Raw genomic sequence first — 21,224 nt, forward strand, 5'->3', positions numbered from 1 at the left:
CTTAGACCAGGGGTGGGCAAACTACGGCCCAGGGGCCGCATCCGGCCGTTCAGACGTTTTAATCTGCCGGGGAGCAGGGTACAGGGCTTGCCCTGCTCTGGTGCTACAGCCGAGGAGCAGGGTCGGGGGCTTGCCCCGCTCTGCACATGCTATTGCACCGCGTGGCTCCCAGAAGCAGCGGCATGTCCCCCTCCAGCTCTTACACGTAGGGACAGCCAGGGGGCTCCGCAAGTGCCACCCCTGCAGCTCCCATTGGCCTGGAACTGCGGCCAATGGGAACTGCAGGGGTGACACCTGTGGACAGGTGGCGCACAGAGCCACCTGTCTGCCCCTCTGTGTAGGAGCTGGAGGGGGACATGCCGCTGCTTCAGGGAGCTGCTTGAGGGAAGCGCCGCCCAGAGCCTGCATCCCTGACCCCTTCCTGTACCCTGATCCCCCTCCTGCTCTCTGAGCCCCTCAGGTCCCAGCCCGGAGCACCTGCCTGCACCCCCAACCCCTCATCCCCAGTGCCACCCCATAGCCCGCACCCGCAGCCAGACCCCCCTCCCTGCACCTCAACCCCCTACCCCAGCCCAGAGCCACCTCTCGTACCGTGATCTCCTCACTTTTAGCCCTACCCCAGAGCCCACACCCCTAGCTGGAGCCCTCACCCCCTCCTGCACCCCAGCCCCCATTTTGTGAGCATTCATGGCTCGCCATACAATTTCCATACTCAGATTTTGCGCTCAGGCCAAAGCGTTTTCCCACCCCTGTCTTAGACTATTCATGTTCTTGCTTTACTAAGCATGATTTTCCCTCCCTCCATTCCCTGTGTGTGTGTTATAGGCTCACCTCTGTCTATGGTTTGTTCTGTTACAAATCCCAGGTTAGCTTTTTTTTTAAAGTTTTATATAAGATTCGGCTTTTCTACTTGTCACTTATTTCCTGTCTGAGTCCACAGTGCTCTCTCTCTCCATCCTGTGTCATGTGCCACCAATCAATCAGCAGGTCTGTACTATAGGTGTTTTAACTAATCTTTTCCTTCAAATCTGCCACCATTGCACTGTTCCAAGTGGGAGCTTCTGTAGTAGACCAGTGATTTAACCACTGCTTTGTCTAACCACATAAATTAGACATGTGCATCAGGTTACAACATTGGTTTAAGGAGTTTCACCTGTTTATAAGATCTGACTGCAGCTGCCATAAATGGGGAATTATTTGCTCCCCTGATAAGTTGGAGTGAGTTACAAAGGAAAAGCCAAAATTCTAATCCAGGACATGTGATCATTTTTTTTTTAAGCCCGTGCATGGCATCAGAATCTCACCCAGATGTAGATCAGCTAGCTTTCCCCATTAGGTCAAATAATTTTGTCCCTGCGCATAACTTGAGATTATTCTGATTGATGGCTCCTGCAGAAAGGCCAAAATGTTATGTCCAGTGAGTTCTTAGTCTTCCAGGTATGGAGGGGAAGGAGCAATAATCACAGACTGAACCTGATGCAACATGTCTGCTACTGAAAAAGGGCTCTCACCCTGCATTCAGAAAATGGTGCCCAAACTGACCTGCAGACCCCTCATACAGACATTTGCTTTTCACACTGTTTTTATAGGTTTATAGCTGGACAATACTGCATCATTTTAAAGAATAGCCAGTCAAACATTAACACTTTTGTTCAATTCCTTACACAGACTAGCAGGCTAACCTGCTTTTCTGCTCCTCAGTTTGTTCTTTTGTCAAATGAATCCTATCCTGTCTTTGGCTTTATTGCTAATGTATGTATCCCTCATGGCTGCTGTGGCTTACTGATCACATATGAATTTTTTTATTGGCTCTTTTATGTAAAATCACTTTATAAAGTGTCCCTTCCCCTTACTGAGAGGGAGGGAGTGGGGGAGCAGCATGTTGAGCTAGAATCAAATGGCAATTAAAACATCAACTGCATCCTATAAAACCCATATAAAATACAACCATCATGGTGCTTGTGTGTATCCAGGTCCTGCCAGCAGAAATTGCAGCTTGTAGCAGGATTATTCTGAAGGGAATGCTAAATAAAGTCATCTAACATCTGCCAAGCTTAGCTCACTTCTGCTGCTTTGTCAGAGAGCTATGTAACTGTATATGATGTACTATAAATATGTGCTTCTTCCCAGATCTCTGAATCCTGCTTATGTGCTTTATATTAATTTATACTCGTACACCTTATTCTATAACAATATTTAAACAAAGAGCTAGATCTTGAGGTTTCATGTGAGTTAGGGATACATTTGATCCCTATGTAAATGAACGGTCATGACTACACTATGATGTCCTGTGGAATAAACAAAGCTTTTGCATCTTGGAAGCAAGAAATTAAAGTGTATTCAATAGTTCATTTTAAAGAACGGTGTTTAACTGTGCTGCTGACATCTAGTGGTTACTTACAGTCCTAAATAAATTGTCAAGTGAACAGGAGGAAACTTTAAGCTCCTTTGTTAGTTATTGAAGTTGTCTCTTCATTGGCTCTGAATAAAACCTCCCTGTACATGATGAAGACTCAAACATGGATAAGTTTTAAGCAAAAGTGCAGTTCTTCAATGTGTCATTTAATGTAATTTGTATCTTGGACAAGAGGCGCTTGTTCAGATGGGTACACAAGGAAGATGTCTTTGACTGTCATTGGCATTCAGATTGCTTATTAATTTCTTTAAGACCAGATGATGTGCTTGGCACTGTACAAAGCATAAAAAGACAGTCTGTGCCTGAGGAGCTTATAGTTTAAGACTCTGGGTCTGTATTTATAATGGTCCACATCACAGATCCTTCTATGACTGCAGAGTCCCAATGGGGCTTCCCAGGAGTGTAAAAATCTACCACATGGATCCAGTTTCAGGACTGGGGACTGTGAAAAGGCTGGTCATGCACAGGTACGTGTGCTTCTTTGGTGCTAATAAGGTTTGCAGCATAATCTAGTGACTTGTTCTAATCGATGGATGAAATTCTCTGCAGTAAGTATTCTCCCATTGACAGTCTAGGGTTTTCAATATTTTCAGTGTTTAAACGTTTTTAAATCCATACCCTTTGCAGTTGGTGCTTTGTGAAAGATACCAAAGTAACTGTGCGGAAGGGTTTAAAAATCCTCCAAAGCGATTCAGCCCAAGCTGCAATGGTGCAAGCTTCCTCGCCCGTGTATCTCCATCCTGAGATGGAGAGTCCACTTCTCGGGCTGTGAGGGGTGAGTTCAGTCTTGATGGCACCCTTAATGAAACAAGCTGTATAGGGACAATTATTACTAGCTGGGAGTGTCTGGTGTGTACCACCTGGGAACTGAGAACTAGGCAAACCACCAGGTTCATTATACACCACTGAAAACTCATCAGATGGTAAAAACTTTTGAAGGCTACCAGCCTGGGCTGGAGAGTAACAGACTTGGGTCACTGTCCCTGTTAAGTAACATTCAGCTATGTTTTCAAAATGGTGAAATTCTCATGTTTTCAAAATGGTGACAGTGCTCATATTCACACACACAGTCCGCTGTTGCAGCTATTTTGTTACTTGTTTTGAATTGTAAATTATCTAAACATTTTAAATCAAGAATCTCTCCCAATCAGTTTACAAACACAAATGTTAATTAAAGTAGCCTTGTTATCCCTGAGATACAGCTGAATGCTCTGACCCCCTTTTGCAAATTGGTAGACCTGAAGCATGTTAAGTACAGAAGTTGCACAAATCCAGATTTAAATCCAGCTCTCTTGGCTCCCAGTCCTGTACCTTTACCCCAAATCCATACTTCCTCCCTTTCCAGTTCTGCTTATTGTTTATTGATGCTCTTAACCACTTGCTGGGTGTAAAGCTAAGTAAAAATAAGACTTGCCCCTTTAGTTAACTCTTTCATTTGACAGGTTTCAGAGTAACAGCCATGTTAGTCTGTATTCGCAAAAAGAAATGGAGTACTTGTGGCACCTTAGAGACTAACCAATTTATTTGAGCATGAGCTTTCGTGAGCTATAGCTCACTTCATCAGATGCATACTGTGGAAACATTTGAGATGCTCAGGATGCCCCATGCACTTATTTAAGCCTCCTGCCACTCCTCTTATTTGGGAATATGAGTGTCCACACAAGGAGTTATACTGGTATGACTATAGCGATATAGTTCTGCCGGTAAACTTTTCTGTATAGACAAGCTCTAGATTCATACCACATCTTTAACCATGGTATTGAAGTGCCTGTGAGGGGATACACAAATATACTGTCACTGATGTGCTGGTCTGCAAAATGGCAGGTAATAAGTGTCTTGGCTGCCTCGTCAGTTTCATCACTGCCACTAACTAGTTTGTGAAATTGGACCAGTCGCTTACCCTCTCTCGGTCTCGTTTTCCCCAGATGTACATTGAAAACTTGTCTACCTCATGGGGTGGGGGGGGGGGGGGGGAAGGGAGTTGCAGCTTTGTTTGTAAATTGCTTCAAAATCCTAACATGAAAGGCATTACTGAAGTATGATCTGTCATGGTACTCATTTGGTAACTGTGTTTTATTTCCGGTTAATGTAAATTCCTGGATGGAGGCTATACCTGAGTCCTTATTTTAACTTGTATAAAACTTATATTCTGTTTAGTAACAAAAATTGAAGTTGTGGATGAGTGACCCCAAAATTTTTGCTGCTCCTTAACTTTGATTCTTCCCAAAACTTTCACATCCAAATTCTGCAGACACTGACTGAACTACCATGTTACAAATAAATGTTATCTTTTGGGATTTCAGCTAATTTTGGAATCATGTTATTTACTTGCTAAAGCAGTTTGATCTATTCTTGTAAATCCTCCTCTGTTCATGCAACATTGATCTGATACCCTCTCTGACTATTAATTAGTAGCTAAAACGACAGAAGAAAACTGTAATTACAGCACTGCATTCATGGACTGTTCAGTCTTGAGTAATTATGTTGGCACGTTCATGAGCAATATATGCTTGACATGCAAATTATCTACCCTGATGGTAGTTCTGGGCAAGAGGGGTCAAATAAGGAACTTCTTCTGAAATGTGCTGTCTTGCACTTACATATGATCCTTTATCATCCCCGTTGTACACATGGGGGAACCGAGGCACACAGAGGTGAGGTGACGTGCCTCTGATCTCACAGTGGGTCAATGGCAGGAGGAGGACTAAAACCCAGGATTCCTGATTCCCTGGGTGAAATCCTAGCCTCGTTAAAATCAATGGCAAAGCTCTCATTGACTTCAGTGGAACCAGAATTTCTCCCCAAGTTTCATTCTGTAAACACTGAACTATATTTTCAAGTCCTTCATGTTAATTCGAACAGTTTTGCTCTTTTTTAGCTCTACAAGACAAGCTGTCTCTGTGAAAGAATCAATTTCCTTCCTGTTTACTGTATGTGACCTATCAATAAAAATAGCTTACTTCGATCTCTTGTTCTTCACTCAGACTGCGTTCAGCTATTTTTAAAGAGTTTTTTTTTCCTCCTAAAGGAAGGGTACAATGCTGTGTTTAAAGCTCTTTTGTGACACATTTGCTTGTAGTGGAAAGTTTTTTCTCTTGTAAAATTGCAGGACTTATGCTGGAGAATTTCATGGATTATAGATAACATGCTGTGATTAGGACTTTTTAGCTAGTTTCTTCACTAATAACTGAAAACATTTTCTTTAAGTGTTATGAAAATTATGATGATAATGGTTGCAATAGATCAGACTATCTTGTATATAATTCTTTTCCAAAATTCATTCTTTAGATATCTGTCTTGGTGGAGAACTGTGGTTTTTTGTTTTTTGTTTCCCCTAAGAAGCAGGTTTAAATCTCAAGAGAGATGTATAATTTGTTAAAAAGCACAATGACATAGTACTGCTGGAACCAGGCTAAACTGCTCTGTTACAGATCACCCTACACCAGCGTAACTCATGGCCTATACTAGAGGTTTGCACCAGTGGCTAAATCCCAATTTAGAAAAGACCTTAAACATGATTATTGAACATTTCAGCAGGCAATCTTTAATTTCAGCAGCGCACTGTGCTAAACCTGTTTGTTCCCGGTGGATAACTTAGCAGGTGGTAATAGATTTTTAGTGTTGTCCAAAAGCAGGTTGCTTTGGTTTTGTTTTTTTAATCTCTGAAAGAGTTGTGGATTTGTTTTCCAGGGGTTGACCCAGCATTACAAAAGGAACCCAGAAATCAGACACCTGCTCCAGCAGCTACTTCAGCACCATCCTCATCCAAGTATCACCGAGCTCGATCTGGAGGAGCCAGAGATGAACGCTATCGATCTGGTAAGGATATAACAAAGACCTTTGTCAGTGGGAGAATACAGGCCACGTGATCTGAGTGGTTCAGCCAGTTAGTGGTCTAATTGCTGAAAGGCCTGTCTTGCTCATAGTTTGTCTAGAAACCAGGGGTGCTCAGGGGCCTGCGGTTCCTAATGAAAATCAAGGAACAAAGGATGCTGATCAGGGAGGGTAAATGACTCTTTACCTCTTAGGTTCCTGGGAGGAGTTTAGCTGGTTCGTGGAGGAGAACTTCACTTGGCGCTAATCCATTTTAGCGAGTGACAAGAGGCAGATAAGCACAGTATAGAAGAGGAGTGGGCAAACTACGGCCCGTGGGCTGGATCCGGCCCGCGGGATTGCCCCCTGTGGTGGCGCAGGCCCGGCGCCACGTCCCTGCGGGCCGGGCAGGGGTGACCGAGGGCTCTGTGCCTTGCCCTTGCCTCCAGGCACCACCCTCCGCAGCTCCCACTGGCTGGGAATGGGGAACCATGGCCAATGGGAGCTTTGGGGGAGGTACCTGGAGGCGTGGCAAGGGCAGCGTGGTGCCGGCCGCTTCCTGGCCCCGGTGCGTGCTGCTGCCACGCCTGCACCCCCCCCCAACTCCCTGCCCTAAGCCCCCTGCCTGCACCCCTCCTGCACCCCAACCCCCTGCCCTGAGCCCCCTCATACACCCCGCACCCCTCTTCTGCCCCAATCCCTTGTCCTGAGCCCGTTCCTGCACACTGCACCCCCTCCCGCACCCCAATCCCCTGCCCCAGCCCTGCATACAATTTCCCCACCCAGATGTGGCCCTCGGCACAAAAAGTTTGCCCACCCCTGCTGTAGAAAGACTAAATTAACTGAAATGTCCAATGCCGCCTCCTGAAGGGAGCTCTCGAAAGTAGCCAGTTTCTCTTCTTCAGCTAGAGGGGTTCCAGCTCACCAGCAGGTTCACTGGAATCCCAGACTGACAGGCACATCTCCCCAGGAGGCTAAGAACTGGTCTCCTTTGTGCTCACATGTTCCGAGCGCCTCTGAGGAGCTGGAAAAGTCAGACTCCTGTCCTGCTGATTTCCTCCACGGCTCAGGAGGGAGACGACTGGGGGTGGGGTGTGTGTAGAAGCAGGAGGCAAGTTCCCACTCTCAGTCTGAAGCTGGACCTGTTGCTCAGGAAAATGCACACCCTTGAGCACCATAGCTGGGCCCATCTAACCCCCAGTGTAGACGCAGCTAGGTCAATGGAACAATGCTTCTGTAGACCTAGCTACCATCACATGGGGAGGTAAGAGTTCCTGCAGCAACAGAAAACCCCTTTCCCTTGCTGTAGTCTGCGTCTGTGCTGCAAGACTAAACAACATCGCTGCAGCTCTGTAGTGATGCCTCTGTGGCACCCATCATGTAGACATGGTCTAAGTCACTTCACCATCTGTGTGAGGGGAACATATTTCCCTCCTCGGGGGATTTTGAAACTTAATTCACTTGTGTCAACTGCTTTGAGCTTCTTGGACGGAAAGCCCTGGTAAAAGTGAAAAAATAGCACCAGCAGCAGTTTTTTTCGTGCAGTACTGTGCTGTGGTTTATTTAGGGTTCTAACGGGCTGGTGCCAACAGCTAAATCCACTGTGTCCCCCACGGCAGGCTTTCCTCTCCCATAATACAATTCTGATTACCACTCCAGTGATGTGTGCCAAGAGAGCTGGCACCGGAGTCCCAAGGTCACTTTGGAACCATACATGTCTCCAGGATTCCAAAATTATTTTCCCTGCTACTTTTCTGAAATTATTCCCATAAAAGTACCCCCAAAAGAGTGAAGAATCTCTGATCTCCATCAGAGGATGGCTGAAAACAGTATTTCACTGGCTTTTGTTTTGTATTTAGATTGATTTGTAGAAAAATAAATGCAAATAAACATCTGACTTTTTTAAAAAAATAAGTGCAGCTCTGACAGCTTCTGACTGACGTGTCTCTAATTTCCCTTTTATTTTCCTCTGAGGGCAACAAATTCTACTCGGTTTTATTTCTTCTTATTGTGTTGTGGTAAAATATTTGATTCCTAAACTTATGTTTGGTTTGTGGCATTGGGGCGTGGACTGTTCCCTTGAATCCATAGGTTTCTTCCCTGACCGTGCCATTGAATGTCTGCAGTAATTCTTCTGAAGTTCTGTGTTAAAACTTTGGGCAGGCTGCTACTGAATGCTCAAAGCAGGGCAGGCTTGTTAAGTTAAAGGATCCATTGTATTCTAATGTTTAAAATTAAATGACTGTTTTGTTTCCAGCTGCCTTTGGTAGGATTTTTCTAACATAGCACAGTGGAAAATATTAAACTACATCAGATTTTTTTTTAAAGGCTAAATGTGTCAGATCTTTTAAAATACTTCAAAGCTGATTAGTTCTATGGAACATTGGCACCTGTGCATTTTTATTATTTATTAACCAGTTATGGTATTGCTTGGTGGCCAAACAGTTTGGTAACCTACTGTGCCAAGTCCTGTACTAAGATGATATAGAAAAACACAGCACTCTGCACCAAAGCTTGTAGTCTGAAAGACAAGAGGTAACAGTTGCTTAAGACAGACAAGCAGGTTGGGATGGGAGGTTGGGGGGAAAAGGTTACAGAAATGCCATGTGCTACAAAATAGTTTCTAGAGAGACAAAGGGGTCTAATGGTTAGTGCAGGATACTTGGAACCCAAGTTCCTGACTCTTCCACCTGTTTACTCTGGATTGGCAAATCACTTAACCACTGTTTTCAATTTTACTGATGGGGAAAATAAATGTCATAGGTGGGGTGGCAAAGCTTAATTCATTGTTTTTGAAGGTGCTGTGAGGTCTTGGCTAGAAGGCACGAGGGCAGGGCGGTACGGTGGCTATAATGTATGTGAATAACTCCTTTTTAAACAACTATTTATTTATTTATATACATTCATTCATTCATTCTTCCTAATAGGTTTTTACTTTTCCAAAACTAAGGGTGGTAATTTCCATTTTGCAGATATTCACACAGAGGCAGTTCAAGCAGCACTGGCAAAGCATAAAGAACAGAAGATGGCCCTGCCCATGCCAACTAAAAGACGGTCCACATTTGTACAATCGCCAGCTGATGCCTGCACGCCCCCAGGTTAGGAATACTCTTGCCAGTTGTGGTTCTGAGAGGGGTTGAAAAAAATCTCCTAACATATTCCAGGAGGCTGAAGTTATGCAAAGATTGTTAAATACCATGTTGCACTTTTATCTGGTAAATTATTTCCAAGGTTCCCTTGTCATATCTAAGTGGCTGGTGATTTGCATGTTCAGGGAATGTGTGTTGAGTAACCCTCCCTTGCAAAGCTGATATCTCAGCAGTGCTTTACAATAGGGGAAAATAATTCATCCTCTGAGGCCTTTTAAAGCTCCAGGTGTGGAAGCTGAGGCACCTTCTTGGACTGAGAATTTCTTTTGCTTCCTGGATCCCTATTTCATACTTCATCCATAAGAAGTTAAAACAACATCGTGGGCTTGTGTTTTCCGAAGGGTAACACGCAGCATTCAAAAGCAGCCACTGGTTTTCCGAAGCTTAGTAATTTACAATGATGCATCTTTTTGAGGCATGGACTCAGAGACTTTCTGTGATCCCAGAATACTCAGGGCCTCTTCACTCCCTGCCTACTCACATGAAGTGGCTATCCTGAGCCTCCGCAATAAAGCTAGTCGCATAATTTGTTGCAGGTCCTGGTAGGTTTTCATCAAATATTAATGAATAAACTTTTTTCCATTTTTCAAGCAGCTTTGTGCACGAGGTTATGGATTGTAAATACAGTTGCACAACCTCAGACCATTTGTGCTGATGGCAACAATACCGTAACCTCTGGGTGCTACAGTTTCACACATTGCTATGTAATCTCTGCTCATTCTATTTTTTATATTTACACCAGTGCAATAAACCTGTTAGTATTTAAAAAAAACAAAACTCTCTTTGAGACTGCAATTTATATAATCATGGAAGAATTATCCCAAGTTTATTATTGACTTGGTACATTCCAGCTGTGTTCATCACTATACAGAACATAGAATAAGAAACTGGTGTTGCACCAGGTGGCCTACAATTGAATGGATGCTGAGGACCTGATCTAACTGGGGGAAGCCTTTCATTGACCTCTGCCCTGTGGATCTGTCCTAAATACTGATCATTATTTTCACTCTGCAAAGCCAGTAGGACAAGCCAAAGTAATAAACACAAGCCTGCTGCCTCTTTGCAGCATCAGATTTTAAGGGAAGGATCCTATATAACATTCAAGAGGCTCTTGTATAAAATGAGCCCATTGGCCCTGGGTAAAAGTCTGTAACTTCAAAATAATCTTACACTTGGTACCCTGTAGTGAATATAATTTCAACTCCTTAACAAAGTGAGTGTTCAGAGCCTCCATGTGAGAGTAGATTTGGGGAGTGGATGCATTTTTTTCCAAAGGTGGTGTCACTTTGTACATGCTCCCTTTCTCGGTTTGCTTTTCTTAAATGCTGTGTGGCTTGCTCTTTTCTGTGATATCTCATCTGAAGGAGTTTGCCTGTTAACCTCTGGATAGGTATTACCCTTCATTAACCCTGTCACGCTCCTGCTGCTATGCCTGTGAAATTCACAATCTTTAAACCCCCAAAAACCTAACCAGGGCCTGGCAGCTGAGAGCCGTTAATGAACCTTCCTTTTAATATTTTTGGGTCAAATGCATAAATTGTACTTTGTGCGGCAGGGGAATTTAAAGTGTTTAGCTTGGTCGAAGGCTCCTAAGCTCTTTGTCAGTTTGTGACCTAATTATGTGGATATTCAGATTCTTTTAGACAACTTGAATTACTGCCATCTCGTTTCTCTTTATGGCCTGAAATTATTCACTAATGTCATGAGGTTATTACCTCAGTTTCCCCTTTTTAGGAGTTCTTCGTGCATAGATATTACTCATTCATGTGGATCAACGCACTGACAAAAACAGCAGTATGCACAGCAAGGGTTAAAATTCAGCGGGCTTTCCTCTCTGCCTTGAACCTGGCTGCATCTGTGCATATGCAGCGAGTGCTGCACTATGCTCCTGCACCACGCATGGACCAAAGGAGTGGAATGACCTGGGGGAAAAGGAGTGACCATCTAACTCCAGCCGGTCTGATGGCAATGCTTGGTGCTCAATGGCAGGGATATGTATTTGTGGGCCAGAGCTCAGGAGCTGATTCACAGGCCTTGATGGTAGCTGGGTGTGAAGCAGAAGCAGCGTGTTCACAGCCTCTGGAAGGAAGGGGGACGTGTGTCTGCACAGTCAGTGACCTCTTCTGACTGAACTACTCTAGGGTTTAGCTCTTCTGAAAGACACCATGTTGCAGGCCAGTGGAGAGAATGAAAAGTAGAGAGTCTAAGGAGCTCAATGGTCCCCTTCCCATTTCTCTTTTGGAGAGGGAGGAATAGAAGAAACAGTGTACTCACTCGCACAGATTGACAGATTTTTTGATAGGCTTTATGAAATTAGTAGGAACTCAGTCCAGTTCCTGGTAGGTGTAGATATCCATATTGTCAAAAGCTACCACTGCTATCTCTAACTGGCCCCCTGCAGTCAAAGCAGAAGTATCAAGGACTGAGGATAGATCTTCTCTCTTGCCCCTACAGAGTGGGGTTTAGACACCGGTGTTATCAGCTTGTGGGTGAAGCTTCTCAGCTCTGCCCATGCTGAACCTGTGGTATGATTAGCTGGAAGAAATTAGTCTGCAGGGCTCCATCACCTTTCATCATCAGCAAGTTAATAGACTTCAGTCTTCTCTGCTAGTTCAGATGCTTGTGTAAGAGTTCCTCCTCCCAACAAGCAGATGGAGACAGTGCAGTCTTCTACTGCTCGTTTAAGGGTTTAGCAGCATAAAAATTTAGGTGAATACTTCCATACATAGACACTAGACCAACGACCTTATTTAGCAAGCCACCAACTTTAATGATAACCGTTACATCAACTAGAACCTTTCAAAAAACTGCAGAAGTCAACATGAAGATGATACTTATGTGCACAGGAAGGAAGGCAGTCTGAGCTGGTGTAGAGGGTCTCAAACAATATTATGAGGGAATATTTTTCTCTGTAGCTTTTTGTATAGCATCAGCAGTGACTTAGACTTCTGACAACACATTTTCCATACGGTACTAGGGACGCTAATCTCTTGTGTAGAAAACAACAAGATTCTAAGTGCTCACCATTAAGAGACTTGACACGGAGGCTGATAAACCAAACATTCTCTAAGTTTACAGAAGTCACTGGGCTGTCACAGAATTCATGGCATTCAGCACTTAAGCACCTGCTTGGAGTTTTTGCAAGAAAGTATCTCCCATGCACTTGTTTTGGACAGTGCTGTGTTTGATTTTGAGTTTAAATGTGTTCTTTTTAGCGGAACAGGTTACGTACTCTTGTAAAAGATGCATGTAAAGTTAACTTTGCCAATGCCTCAAATTATTTAAGCATAATTTTCATATCACTTGTGACTTTTGCACGGTGAAAACAAACAGGAAGTGTTTTGTATTTGCAGTAATTCTATTCAGTTAAACACCAATCTTTGCTATAAGTGCTGGCTGGAAGAAATCTATTGAATCACATGGCTGGAAAATGTGTATTTGACATTGGTGCAAATGTCAAATACCAAATCCAGTGATGATGATGCGAAGCATTCTGGGCTTTAAATGCTTCCTGCTTGATTTTTACATTCAGAGGTTGCTTCTAAACCTTCTGGAGGATAGTGAATTCCCCACGATCAAATTGACTTAACATGAAGCTTGTATGAATACTTGTGTATTTGGCAAATGTTTGGGTTTTGCACTGTTCAGAAATTTTTGCATGTGATTGTACCAGTGGACCGTCACTGTTTGCTTTAGATTGGGCCCTGACCAATGCTCCCCTGCACATCACTGATAAATGGGTTACAGTATGCTTATAGATCTCACATATTGCACTGTCAGAGCACATAGGCATATTTACATACACAGGGCATATTTAAAACATTCTTCCTGATCTGGGAAAATTCTGTCTGGAGCTGGCGAAGCAGCAAAACACTCCCTACACTGGTTTCAGAGTAACAGCTGATGAAGTGAGCTGTAGCTCACGAAAGCTCATGCTCAAATAAATTGGTTAGTCTCTAAGGTGCCACAAGGACTCCTTTTCTTTTTACTCCCTACACTGTAAATATATATACTAATGCATATCATATGTATTTTGTGGTATAGTGACCTTTGTCTTGTATTCAGTGCGAACTCTACTCTTGTTGAAATACCTACTTAGCAGTGTCTAGTAGTATCACGAACAAAGGGAGATACTGAATTCCTCACTGATGACAGGTCTCCTAAGAACCAATTTTAACTCATTAAAAACTCTTTTTTAAGACTGGCAAATTGGGTAATTGAATTGAAACGATATACCTAATTGCATAATTGGTCCCATGGGGAAAAATAATGAAACAAATTGGCTACAAAACCCAATAACCCAAAACCAGTTTTGCTGCCTTTCTCAAATAAGTTATTTTAATTTCAGACATATACATATTAAGTTAAAACAAATTAAAATGGCTTTATGGAATCCATTTACAGCTGCAAGGGAGACTGTTCAATGTAGAGCCTTGAACTATGTATTTCTTTTGAAAAAACTTATTCCTTCAGCAGGTCTAAAGGCCTCCACTGTTTAATGAGTTATATTTTAGGTTTATTACACTGAATGTATTATTTTTGGCAGGTGAATTTCCAATTGCAGCGTTTCCTGTGGATAGGAAGACGCACCTGCCATATGGCAGGACACAGACGAGAGATCCAAAGGAGCAGCTACAGTTATACACTTGATGTTTATATACTCTAGCTGTTTTATTCTGAGATTGAATTTTAGCCTTTAAATGATTTATTCTTTTATCAATTATCGGCTGAGAGTTACGCTCGGTAACTGTTGGCACCTCTGGTAGTGCTCACTGCATGGACCCAAAAGTGAACCATGTTCCCTGTTTGGGGTAGGGTCCAAAGCCCAATGAGACAGGTTTGACATCAATGAGCTTTGGATCAAGATCTCAATTACATATCCTATACAATCCCATGCTGAGATTCTGACTTGTTGCCTCATCTTGTCCCTGTTCTTGTCTCTTTGAATTTGACGTTGACCTCCTGATTTTGTGGTGATCTTTAAATGGGCAGTATGTAATACAAACCCAACAGCTGCCCACTTGCACCTTGGTATAAGAGTGGGGAATTGGCACTAACAACTCCATGGGTGTTGCCAGTGAACAAATGGGTTCATGGTCTTGCTGATAGGTACCCTAAAGCCCTTAATAATCTGGCCCCTATTTACCCTACACCTCTTTAAGGCCGTGGAGGTGGCCTGGTTTATCACTTGTGGTTTTGAGATTCCATCTGGATTGGGAGGGCAGCAGGATCCTTTTGACTGAGGGACTCAATCTGTGGAATCTCCTTCCCCCCCGCCTCATATCTGTGGAGTTCACAACAGTTCTTTCTGTTAGACCAACTCCAACTTTGGCCATTTTTGACCTCTCTTTTGTTAGTCATTCCTGGTTTTTTCCTCATCCCATTGGTTGACTGGCTGCTCCCCTTGTCTGCATGGCTTCCTGCTTTATTTCAATTGTCCTTACTTTTGTACACGACCATGGGCCCATTGTGAGTCCTGGGTGCTGTATGAATACATTAGAACTTGCTATTGATTTGCAGCATTTGCCTCTTAACTGCAGCCTCTTTCTCTAGGTGGGGGCTGTATCTTGCCTTGGCTTGCAAGATAAGTCTGACTCATGGCTTTAGAGACTACTAAGGAGCAGGATTATTTCAGAACACTAAAATATTTAAAGCCAAAGTGTAAACTAGGTTATATGTAGCACCATGCACATTTATGGCACTGAATAAATAATGCAAGATCTCTTATGATATCTATATTCTTAGTTCATGGGATCATAATAGAGGAAATATGGTCTCCTTGCACATGCAGGATGCAGACCCCCTGTTGTATGATTTTTTTCAAGTTACTGTTTAAATATGTACAACAGCAAAGAGAATGCTATTCACACATGAATAGCCTTATTTGCTGGGGAGCATAAAGTTGCTGCTGTCTGCATGTATCCCTGCAAAATAGTTGTTGCATTATAGACATTTGTCCATGACTTCAAACAAACTTGCTCCTTCCAAAGGCTCAGCAATGACACAGGCTGATCCTCTGATACTTGGGTTTCCATTTCAGAATGACTGCTGCTGAGCAACACAGCAGACGGCTTAATAGAGAGTTTGAATGGTACAATTATGAGGGGTGAGGGAATGCACTAATGGGTCTCCCTATGACAGGTATAACCGTCTGACTAGTATTAGATTATCTTTAAGTTTTTCTTTACAGGAGTAAATTGGTTCAAACTGGGGATGTTTGCTGCTTTAACAAATTTTATCTCCATTTTGGCCTATGTAACCTTGTTGACTCCAAGTCTCTAAAGAGCATCCTCCATGTTGGGAATGTGAAGCCTTTGTCAATAGTAGGTCAATTGCCAAGGAGCATGCTAAGCGCAATGTGCTTTCCAAAGAGGCTAGATTCTCTGTTTTGATTCCATACAGACACGTCTTCTGCGTCCGAGGATGAGGGGTCGCTAAGGCGCCAGGCTGCTCTTTCTGCTGCATTGCATCAGAGCTTACAGAATGCTGAGTCCTGGATCAACCGATCTGTTCAGGGCTCATCCACGTCTTCATCAGCATCTTCTACACTATCCCATGGAGAAGGCAAAGGGACCAGTGGGACACTAGCTGATGTATTTGCCAGTACTCGAATAGGTAGGAGCTGGGTATGAACAGCAAAACTAAAACTGCTTCAAGTTTAGATTCTGTTTTCACAAAGTTAGAATCCCCCATTGTATACAGAAAATTTGTAGTAAGGCATCATTCTTTCTCCACTGAGCTTGGCCCCAGAGTTTGGAAAAGTGCACTTGGTCAGAGGGAAATAGGAGCCTGCTGGTGTAGAAAAGATCCCAGGGATGCACTTACAATGTTGACATGCTCAGCTGCAGAGCTTTCTTTTTGCACGTAGGTGTTGCTAATGCTTGCGACTACCTGCAGCTGCTATTTGCATAAACAGTGCTGCCAAATGTAGGGGAGTGACTTGGGCCTTCATGTTCTGTGGCATGTCGCAGCTGTATCTTTTCCTAAAACAAGTCAGGGGGTTGGAATACTTTGCTTTTTAAAAATTCTATTTGCACTATTAGACTTTAATAATATGTTATCTTAGTATTTATTGTTTAAAAAAACAAAACCCCAGTGCACACAGCCATTCATGAGGGAATTGCAACATCACAAATGAAGATCTGACACAGATTTGAAGCCTTGACTATTTTCCAAGCTAGCTGTCCATGTTGCTGGGAAGGGGTGGGGGGAATTACAGATCTGGATACCCCAGGCTCCGTTTTTTGATGCTCTGAGGTGCTCCCTGCTGCTGATGCTGCTGTATGAAATTTCAGGGTTTGTTTTGCTCCATTGCTCATCTTTGCCTTTTATATGCTCTTAAGGTTATTACTGCAACCCAGGGGGATAGCTGTATCTGTGTCCTCTGTGCTTTGGCTTAATTGGTTTGGAGCAAGCAATGCATAGAAGAGTTGGTGATTTTACCAGCTTCACTTTACTCTGTTCCTTTGACATTTATATTGCTGATGGTTTTGTTTCTGTTTACTGGGATGCAAGTGGCTTTCTGAAATGGAAAACTGCACATAAAATGTAGTCAGTATAATTAATGCTTTATTGACGCACAGCGTCACTTTAAAAACTGGGGAATGCAAAAAAAAATTACAGTTGTGGAATCAGCATTCTGATAGTGAATGAGCGCTGCTCGCTGTTCAGCACTTGTATAGTTACTGTCAAATTAATACCTAATTTTCTTAGCACTTGTTTTCAAATGATGCCCAATAAAATCTTGTGCATGAATTAGTTTAAAATAAATAAAAGCAATCTTTTCATCATAACTCTTTGCATTGGCAACATGAAATAGATATGTTATTCAGATGTCAATATCTAAAATGGTATGTATTAGAACTCTTGCATAAACAATTTTATATGAGAGCCCTTTGGAAAGAGGAGTTAAAAAGTTCCTTCCTGGTCACCATTGCACAAAGCACTACAGAACCAAGGTGCTTGTTTCCACTGAGCTTAGGAGAGCCATAGGGTGGGTACATCCCCCACCAGCATAGCTCCCAAGATGCACAGGAGTGATGCTCCTTTCCTGTATGCCTCCTCCTTTGCATGCCATAGGAGATGCACAGGTGTGGAGCTCCTGTCCTGCTGTCCTTAGGAAGTGGGTGACAGATTCCCCTCCTCTGCACTGCTGAGATCTGTAGGAAATGTGGGGGATCCCAGTGCCCCAGATCTGCTGGTACTGTAGAAAAAGTCATTCACCAGCTGCATGGGAACTGCTGCTGTGTGCCTGGTGCAGTAGTAAGCTTTGTGCCAATCCAGTGCAAACCTGCAGGGCTCTTGATTTTTCTTTTAAGAAACACAACGTTATACCTTTTGTTCTTTGTTTCCGTTAGAAGCTGAAATAATTAATATAACCCTTTATGCAAAATGCATAACTTACAGCATTACCATCAATGAAATACTGTAAGCATTAAAGAAACAGGAAATGACCAGTCAAAGTAATGTTCGTTAATATTCTGGTGCCCTTACAGATCACATGTTTGCTTAATAACCACATTGGTGTGTGAAAAATTCATATTCCCATCATCTTAAACACAGGGATCCTTGTTCATGCTTATGAACTTTCAACTTATCTGTCTTACAGCTTTCATCACCCAGAATATTAGAGAAGTTGTGTAAGTAGTTTTACAGGCCAGTGTCAAGGTTGTTTTGTGAATCTTCATATATCAGTATTGACAAAGTGTGAATTACAAAAATAATGGGGTATTTATGAAAATTACCTTAATTTGGATATTTCCAGTCTGTTCAATGCTTATATTCTTTTAGAGTCATGCTCTAGTTGCTTTACATAAGAGTTATATTTCTTCAGTAATATTAAATCTGCTTTAACAAGGCATTCGTGTAGGACAGTAAATATTGTGAATATAATGCAGCCGCTTCTGAACTTTAACAATGCACTGCAACACAACGTGGCAGCTTAGGATAAAGTGAAAAATACCATATCCAATTAAACCCACAGAGGAGACTTAGCTAGACAAAATGCACTTAAGTGGAGCAGAGCCAGATTTAGCACTCCTGCTATTGCCCAAAGGAACTTGGAGTTTTGAAGGAATGCGAGTTGATCTCTATTTGACATCTCATCTGAAAGCCAGGACCTCCAGCAGCAAAATGCCCCCTAACTCAAGGCTCTCAGTACTGACAAACGGAAGGCCAGTATCACTTCATTGAGGCCTAGGTTTTTCTTGCAGGTCTATTATCAAACACTGTCCAGGTTCCACCCTGCTTAGCTATTGAAACTGAAGGGTACCACAACCCAGCATGATGTTTCTTTTCCAATCTCCTTCTAAGGATTACATCTTATAACCAATGTTTTCCCTCTTGTTTAGTTTACAAATCTGTAACTCAGGAGGAAGTCATGCCTTGTGAGACATGATTACAGCTCAGGTTCTAGCAGGAGATAACGCAGCAGCTTTCTGTTCTAGGAGTTTGACCATCAGAAGGCAAATTTTCATCTAAAAGTACTTTTTTTTGAAGTATCTAGTGTCTAGAGTTTGCATTTAGAAATCACCCTAAGATGCTTTCACAAAAGCCAGGATAGCAGGGCAAAGCATTATTTTGTTATAGAGGACAGTAGCTGTTGGGTAGTTGACACCTTACTTGGCCATTGGATAGTTGAAGGTGCACGTTAAATTGAATATCAGTTTTCTCCCTTTTCAAGAGAATTTCTCCGTTCCCCCTGATGTCACTGCAACTACCTCCTCATCCTCTTCCTCAGCACGCCCAGCAACTATTGACCTTCCTCCATCAGGAATCGTGAAAGGCACACACAAGGGATCCAATCGATCTAGTCTCATGGACACTGCTGATGGTATGGAACCTTTCTGAGTACCCACAAATGAGAGCATGGCGTGGGAGGAGCTGAACTTGGGGGTGGTGGGGTCAGTGATGTGTATGACTTTCAGAATGTGCTTATACTTGCTGTAGGTTCCTGAACCAATTCAGACTCACTACAAACACACTGTTAAGTTTAAGTGGCTGCAGTGTCAGCTGTTATATACCCCCAGACTGTGGACACTCCCTTTCCTGTCTACCCACTCAGGAAAAAAAATTCTGGAGAGCTGAATAGACTTCACCGCACACCCTAATCTCAACACACTTAGCTCTGTTGATTCCAGAAGTCCAAGACTTTTGGCGCCAAGATTTTTTGTAAGTCACTTGCTCAGAGTTCTCGAGAGCCTACCTTCAACAGCTATTTTAGAGAATAACAGTTGCTTGGTGGGATGAAGCAGTTTTAATACTTCCCCAAACGTGCCTGAAACTAGGTTATAATTGCCTTTCAGGGAGACTGAATGTCTCAGAGGATGGGAGCTCAGAAGCTTTCTCTTCTAGATTGCTGAACCTAGATTGCTGACTCAGTTCCTGCCCTGTGATTTACATTCAGTGCCATCAGATGGCCTCTGAGGGGAATTTTCTTATAGGAGGTTTCTTGGTCTAGTTCCTGATGGACAAACAAATGAAAACAACGAACACCAAGGGCAATCTGAACGGTAGCCAAGAATTGAATGGGCCCTTCCCACTGCTTCCTCAGATTGCTAGTGAGACAGATGCCGTGAGGGGATGTGTGGGGAGCTTGCACTGCTGATGTACTTTCAGGGCAGAATAGTTCAGTCCCCAGGGGTGCTGATGGAAAAATAACCTGGCACCTTCCAGTGCTAAATTTACTGATATTGTGGTAGGTAAATGTCAAGCATCAGGTACAGAGCTGAAGCTTATGAATAGTGTACTGAGAAGGAAAGGAAGGCCTGGATAGAACTCTTTGTGAGGAAGGAATTGATTTTTAAATGAACCCAACAAAGATTAGTCACACTTAGGAAAATTGTTACTCTTTGGGTTGGGTTTTCAAAGGAGCCTTTATCTCCCTGCAACATCTAACTTCATGTTGAAGGTGCAGCTAGTAAGTGAGGGTAGCATTTTCTGTCTTTCTCTTCAGCTTCTTGCCTTTTGGTAACAAAGTCCAGAATTTATATGTGGGTTTGTTGCTTTTAAAATGCTGTTGTGTTGGAATCCACACAAACTGAGGAGAGACTAATGAAAATACAATTCTTAACTACAGTTTTGGTACTATAAAGCTGATGATACTGATCATAAACTGTTTGGTCTAAGTCTCTGAGGTAAAAGTGGTGTCAATGCTTGTAATTCTTACAACACCCTCTGCTGGTCAAGTCATGCAATGGCACTGGCAGTTATTCTGAAGACATGCGAAATTGCGTGCCACGTTTCACAGCCCATGTAACGTACCAAAGACAGATGGGGATGAGACTTCAGAGAGGGAGGAGATAAGTTACTAACAATTTCTGCCCTCTTGGTTAAAATAGAACCAAGCCCAACAGTGTCAGTTTTAATTGGCCTTGGTGGTTAAGATTGTGCCTCTTGACAGGGCAAGTGGGCACATCAGGAGAAAATAATTTCTTGCGAAGGGAGGTAGGAAATTAATGTTGCTTGAGATGACAAGCTCATTGATTAGCTGAATTCTTTCCCTTCCCCTTTAGGTGTCCCTGTAAGTAGCAGAGTCTCCACAAAAATTCAACAGCTGCTCAACACCCTGAAACGACCAAAAAGGCCACCCCTGAAGGAATTTTTTGTGGATGATTTTGAAGAAATCGTGGAAGGTAACAACCAGCAAGAAATGCTCTTATTGCTCATGTGTTGTGAGCACAAACACATGATGTGTTTGTTATGCTGTTGTACAGAGTTGACTTAGAGATCGACTTCCTCTTTAAAGGTGATATGAGCGCCCGTGGACTGTCCGTGGCCGAGCTCCAGGGTAGACTGTAGTCATTAAAGTAATCCATTGCCCAGTGGATGGATGGATGGTGTAACTC

General features: G+C 42.9%; 1 protein-coding gene across 3 annotated transcripts in view; it reads left to right on the forward strand.

Moving 5' to 3' along the window:
* Window positions 1-21,224, forward strand: part of DIP2B (disco interacting protein 2 homolog B) — a 128,136-nt gene that overhangs the window by 65,121 nt on the left and 41,791 nt on the right. For 2 of the 3 annotated variants that reach the window (XM_077838812.1, XM_077838813.1), the window contains exons 3-7: window positions 6,107-6,235; window positions 9,202-9,327; window positions 15,781-15,993; window positions 19,061-19,210; window positions 20,892-21,011. In XM_077838812.1, the coding sequence (XP_077694938.1) occupies window positions 6,107-6,235; window positions 9,202-9,327; window positions 15,781-15,993; window positions 19,061-19,210; window positions 20,892-21,011 (738 nt within the window). The remainder of the gene's footprint in view (window positions 1-6,106; window positions 6,236-9,201; window positions 9,328-15,780; window positions 15,994-19,060; window positions 19,211-20,891; window positions 21,012-21,224) is intronic. The other variant, XM_077838815.1, reaches the window with a different exon arrangement.

The sequence above is a fragment of the Eretmochelys imbricata genome, chromosome 20, assembly GCF_965152235.1.
Source record: "Eretmochelys imbricata isolate rEreImb1 chromosome 20, rEreImb1.hap1, whole genome shotgun sequence".
Taxonomy (NCBI): domain Eukaryota; kingdom Metazoa; phylum Chordata; order Testudines; family Cheloniidae; genus Eretmochelys; species Eretmochelys imbricata.